Raw genomic sequence first — 6,305 nt, 5'->3', positions numbered from 1 at the left:
TACAATTTAAAAAAAAAATTTCATGAAAAACAGTGGATCACTTTTGGTACAGAAATCTAGACCTCAGTGTAACGCTCAGGAGGTTAAAATCAGGTAACATTTTTAACAACAGAAAGGAAGATATCTTAAAGCTCAGTATCCACTCTCAGGCACTCAGTTTTCAACCATATCTCAAATCTGTCATCCATGATCTTCCGTGATCTTGTTCCGATCACCTGATGGTAGCAGAGGGTTAAACTATTTTTTTTTCTCTTTTAGATTCCTGGATGATTTAGATGACAGTGAAATGGACCCCGAGATGGAAGAAGCTTATGAAAAGTTTTGCTTGGAGTCCGAACGTAAGAGAAAACAATGAAAAATATGCCTGGCAAGTTCGGTATGATGCTTAGAAGACTGATCAAGACTTTTTGTTTTTACACCAAATTTATTAAGTTTGAGCTTATCAGAAACCTAGAAGTTTATGCAAAACTCCTTTGATAAACTGAATGCCAAAAAAAGAAAAAAAAAGTGTATGCTGAAACCCTGTAACTTAAGATAAATAGTTTGTGTATATAATATAGTTTAATTTCTGTACAGTTCAAAGGAAAAAGTATGTTTTGGTTGCAATAAAAATCATTTCAAAGTTCATGTGTTATAGAAAAATAACATTTCATGACTTAATCAGCTCACACCTAGTTTGTCTATATATGCACTGTGGAAATTGTGAAGCATTCAGTGATTGGTTTCTTGGCCTGGTAAGGGTAGATACTTATTTCTGGAGGGTTCTACTTACCTTAAGAAGGTGTCAGTATTTCCAGATGAGCTCTGCCACCCTTACCCAGCTCATTGAAGTGTACTTATCACCTATACATAGCAGAAGAAACCGCTTTCTGGACCTGACCAATGTTAAGCCTATAAAGTTTGCGGTGATCATGGCTGGTGAGGGCTGTAGCTATGTTGTAGATGCAGTTCATTCACTTCCTTTGTCCACTCATTGGGCCTGATTTATTAAAGCCCTCCATGACTGGATACCATGGTCATGGAAGAACCTGGGTGATCCAACAAATCTGGAATGGATATCAAAAAATCATTGTCATTAGTTGGCAAATGTTTTCAATTCTGGACCAGATCCATTCCAGTTTCTACCCAGGTTATTCCATACTATTCTCTTCTAGTTTTATAAATCAGCCAGTTTTTGTGTGATTGTTGTAAAAAAAAAAATGAACCCATGATTGGTTATTTGGGGATAGAGGGCCAAATGCTTAATATGCAGAAACAGTAGATCTGTCAGGTGGTCAGGTGTTATAGGTCTGAAGGTGTTAGGAATTAATATGATGATGTATCAATCTGTATAGTGACACATTTCAATAGTTTCAATGTTAAATCAAGCAGAATTTGTGTTATTTCTTTGTTGATGCTTCAGTTGAAGTATCGGTGCTGATTATTAAGCTTGTCAATCAGTTCCAGGCCACACCTAGTCCTGTCCACTGCTTTTTGATTGAGACAGCGCCCCCCTCCTGTTGTTCAAACGGAACACCTTCAAAACTGCAATGTACACACTCCCTTTGTTCTCCAATATTTCCATCTCCACCTGGTTTTCTTCCAGTTTTAGAGCCAATTTCTGTCTTCATTGCCCAGTCCGGGATAACTTAACTCCCACCTATTAGCATGCGAGTTACTGCATCCCAGCAAAAAAAATCATACCCAGACTGTAAACCGAGCTGCATGGTTAGGTGTATGCTACAAATCAAGAGCTGAATTTGACCTGCAAGTAGCTTTCAGCAGTCCATTTTATAGCAAACTAATGCCATAAAAGCAACACAGGACCCCTTAAACTGTATTACTATACAACGAACATACAGATAGAAATCTTATATAAGTGCAGCTCTAGATTTAGAATCATAGTGTAGCTTGTAAACATTTCTGACTTAGTTAAAAAGTTAAAAAAAATGGCCTTGAAAAAAACACTGTGTTATGTTAAGGTATGTATTAGATCAAAGCATTTCATACATAAACAGGTGTATGTGCAATGTGTGTTATATATTTTTTATTTGGAGTTTGTGGTTTTTTCAGATTTAAGTTCTTAAATATTTTATTGACATAAACTAGACAAGATGTTTGGAAACCATGCTAGCAGACAGCAGTGACCATTCTGAAATGGCATAAAAGGACCTGATTTAAATAAACTCTTGAAGGCTGTAGAGGATACACTTATCAGTGAAACTGGGTGATCCAGCAAACCTGGAAAGGATTTCCTAAAAGCTATTTGTTAGTAAATGTATTTAATCCTGGAAAAGATGCATTTCGGGTTTGCTGCATCACCCAGCTTTACTGATAAAAGTGTATCTTTTTCAGCCTTAGAGACCTTTAATAAATCAGGCCCAAAGATTCTGATTTCTGTGTTTTGCATTCCCTGCATTTTATAACGGGCTGTACATTATCTGTGCCTCATCTCTTTTGCAGCCCCAATAACTGCAGGCATGTTACCTTGGCATAAAGTGTACCCAGTCGGATAGATTCTTATATATATTAACCGGTCGGAGTGTTATAAAGTCAGCCTGATTATTGGTCAAGGTATTTTTATTATCATTCCATGGCTGGAGTGTTACCTAATTCCTGAATTGGAATATTATTAGGCAGACCTATCATAGAATGACCCTATTTGTCTATGTATCTTCATCAAACAACTATAAGGACCTATACATTCACTGAATAATTAGTGCTCCAAAAGAAAGTGATTATTTCATTTAATCATTATACAACAATGGCCAATCAATAAAGAGGACATGCTGGAGGTGCCCACTACAAGGGTAAATATAGCAGTGGTTTGGGGTCAATTGTATAGTTATCTAATACCGTGAATCATTGAGACATCCTGTACTGCACCTACATTTCCACCTCAGGATAAAAAACAATCTTTTGAGCTAGTGTCTGTATTAGGCTTCAGTTTATCCTGCAGTCATTGTAAGGAATTCAGATTAAGTAAATGCTACACGTTTTTCAAGGTAATTCTCCCCAGTTATTTCCATTGAGGCACTGATTTTTATATCTTATCGTGCAGGCACAGGTTTGCTTTACAGAGATGATGTATTGCCATATTTCAGCAGCAGGTGGCTATGTAGTTGGAATCCAGTTTTAGATCTGAGGCTGGTGGTAGGGACACTGTGCTTGTTCCTACATGGAGGGGTCGTGATCAGATGGGATTTCCAAAAATTAAAACAGTAACAGCTCCAGATTTCCTTTTCCGTAAGAAAAAGAAAATTAGAAGGGAACAAAGAGCACTCTGACTCTTGATTACTAAGAAATGTCTGACTTTCCAATATCCAATAGCGGTTATAGAAATGGGTAGCAGGCAAGAAAAATGCAAAATGGATTCCTTCGAAATTACAGGGTAGACTTAGAGCTTGCAAGCTGTTTTGCTGTAGAACTTCACAGAATTAGAGGCTGATCTTATAAAACTGTCATTGTGCCCTTGTGAACAGGGGGAATACATATGAATGCTGCCTGTCTTCCCCCAGTTCTGGCAGATTGTCCTCCTAGTAGTAAGTCTATTTCCACAAAGTACAACTACCTGCACAGCCTGATATCTCCAGCTTCCCACGTCATCCCAGAAGCATTGTGTATGCGCACTGAACAGATTTTGTACATTCATTGTTGTGAGTTATTTATCATTTCTGTTCATCTTGTAAAAATACAGTAAATAAAAGATTTTACATTATGCATGGTGTCTGATTTTTATATTGGTATAAACAGGAAGGGTGCATAGCATTTATTAATAAACAGTATTTATATATGTATTTATATAGCACCAACATATTACACAGCACTGTACATTAAATATCGGTTGCAAATGACTGACAGATACAGACAGTGACACAGGAGGAGAGGACCCTGCCCCGAAGAGCTTACAATCTAGAAGGTAGGGGAAGTAACACATAATAGGAGGGGAGTTATAGAGAACTACAAAGAGATGCAGCAGAAGAGTGGCTGCAGCATTCATAATAGATTGTAGAGCAGAGAGTTGGGTTAGTGAAGGTGTATGTGTGTGTGTATGTGTATATATATATATAATATAAACACATACACACACACCCCTGTTTAGGCCTATTTCACAGTTATTAGTAAATGATATTGGATAAAGATTGTACATCTGGTACATTTGTAACATGCGGTCAGGACACAATTGCTGATGGTAAACTACACAATATTACCATGTTCCTGTAATGTTTCTTGGTGCCTATCCAGCATACAGTTGGTAGCTCTGACTTCCCAAACCCCAGGACCAATGAATAAAAGTGTGAATCACTTAAACCTTGCTGAATATCTCAGGACCGGGGTGGACCTAATATTACCGTGGAGGGACCCTGGTAAAGGAAGTTTGTGGAAAATATTTTCTAGAATACATTTTTCAATATTCAGGTGCCCACATGGCAGCATACACTGTATATACGACAGCAGTTTAAGTGGAACCAGTGCCACATACCCGCAGGGATCATAGGAACCAGTTAAGCTTGTTCTGCTGCCAGGATTGCAACTAATTTACAACTCGTATGTGCGGTGTGCCAGTCAGTCTATTGTCCTCCTCTGGCTCCTGAGGAATTGTTTTCCTGACAGGTTATCACTCCGTGTTCATAATTTCTACAGTCATTGCATGCTTTTCTCTATCTTCTGGCACATGAGAAATCAAAAGTAAGAGTCAAAGACCATAAGGAAAGGAATCCCAAGTTTATCCTCTGCCCCCTCCTCGCAGTTTCTCTTAAGTGCCCCCCAAACTTTCCTCCTTGTCTCTCCTCTGTATCTTCCCATACTTACCCCCTCCCCCCCCACCACGCTTTCCTTCTTGGCCCCCAGTCTCTCTTCCTTGTCCCCCATAGTCTCTCTTCAGTATCTCTCCCCAATGCCCCCCAGACTTTCCTCCTTGGCCCCCTACAGTAACACAGGAGGAGTAGAGGACCCTCCCCCGAAGAGCTTACAATCTGGAGGTGGGGGAAGTATCACACAATTGCACATTTTCTGTTTGATATTGCATCGTCTGCTATAAATGTAAATACAATAGGAAAGTTACATTGAGCTGAATTATGTATGGCTCGTGGAATATGAATAAGGCAAGTCACCTAAAATAGATTTTCTGAGTTTTTTCCACAACAGTTTTTAATCAAATGTTTAAATTTTTTTTTTTTTTTACCTAAATGATTAACCCTGTATTTCTTTTTTTCTGCACAGAGGGAGATTTGTTGCATCTTTTTGGTGATCGTAGTGGGGGTGGCTGTGGCCAGGTCCATCAGAACAAATTTCTATAAACTAAGCTGCACTTTCCTTTGTCTCAAAAAACTTCACTTACTGTAAAGTTGTGAACAGCTAACAGTGGGTTGCTCTAGAGCAGATTTTCTTGACCTTTTAACATTGAGGAATCTCTAAAATAACTTGGGGAACCCTTTCTATAAATATTATATCCACAGCTCACAGTATATTAGTGTGGTAGTCTGTGGATAGAATACCTCTTACATTGCTGGCCGTTGGGAAGAATGTCACCCTTACAGATAGGCAAAATAATCATTGGTGACATTTAAACGTACCCAGGAGTCACAAATTGCTCAAGAAACCCCCAGCAACCTCTGGAAGAACCCTGGTTGGGAAAAGTGCTCTAGAGCAGCGGTCCCCAACCTTTTTGGCCCCAGGGACCGGTTTCACGGAAGGAAATTTCTCTGAGGACCGGGGGGGTGCACAGAGAGAAAAGAGAAGAAAGACATACTCTGGCGTCTTCTCTTTTCTCTCTGTGCACCTCTGCTGCTTCAAAGCGATCACATGACATCTGACAGCCAATCGAGCTGCATGTCATGTGCTCGCATTGCTTGTACACAGACTACTGTGTACATTTACCGGCATCTCATACAAACACCGCTGCGGACCACTTCCGGTCCGCGGATGGTGGTTGGGTGCCGCTTCGTTTTCAATAATGGATCATGTACTCGCGGCCCACTGAAAACACCGCCGCGGACCGGTAGTGGGCCGCGGCCCGGTGGTTGGGGACCGCTGCTCTAGAGGCTTCCATTCCAGCATATAAAGCTCTGGGAATTCCTAATCTTGGTGTTCCCAGTGTCATTGTCTCTGCTCCCAGGTGAGCCTTTTCGTGAGAAGAGAAAAATTTGCCGATCTTACATGCACGGGCAGATCTCGTGCCTGGGTTGGGTGACTTAGGAAGAAGGGGAGAAGATGGCTTGGGGATAGATGCTGGGACCACGTGGGACCTGATGGAAGACACCTCTGGATGGATCGGACTGCCCTGCGCGATTGAAGGTAAGTGTATTTTATTTTGGGCACTTTTA

General features: G+C 40.2%; 1 protein-coding gene across 2 annotated transcripts in view; it reads left to right on the top strand.

The window, feature by feature from the left end:
• Nucleotides 1-3,697, top strand: part of PAIP1 (poly(A) binding protein interacting protein 1) — a 26,457-nt gene extending 22,760 nt beyond the window's left edge. For both annotated transcript variants that reach the window (XM_072416676.1, XM_072416678.1), the window contains exon 11: nt 259-3,697. In XM_072416676.1, the coding sequence (XP_072272777.1) occupies nt 259-355 (97 nt within the window). In that variant the 3' untranslated portion in view covers nt 356-3,697. The remainder of the gene's footprint in view (nt 1-258) is intronic.
• The last annotated feature ends 2,608 nt before the right edge of the window (nt 3,698-6,305 follow it).

This window comes from Pyxicephalus adspersus, chromosome 6, assembly GCF_032062135.1.
Source record: "Pyxicephalus adspersus chromosome 6, UCB_Pads_2.0, whole genome shotgun sequence".
Classification (NCBI taxonomy): Eukaryota; Metazoa; Chordata; class Amphibia; order Anura; family Pyxicephalidae; genus Pyxicephalus; species Pyxicephalus adspersus.
This window is presented reverse-complemented; position numbering and strand designations above follow the sequence as displayed.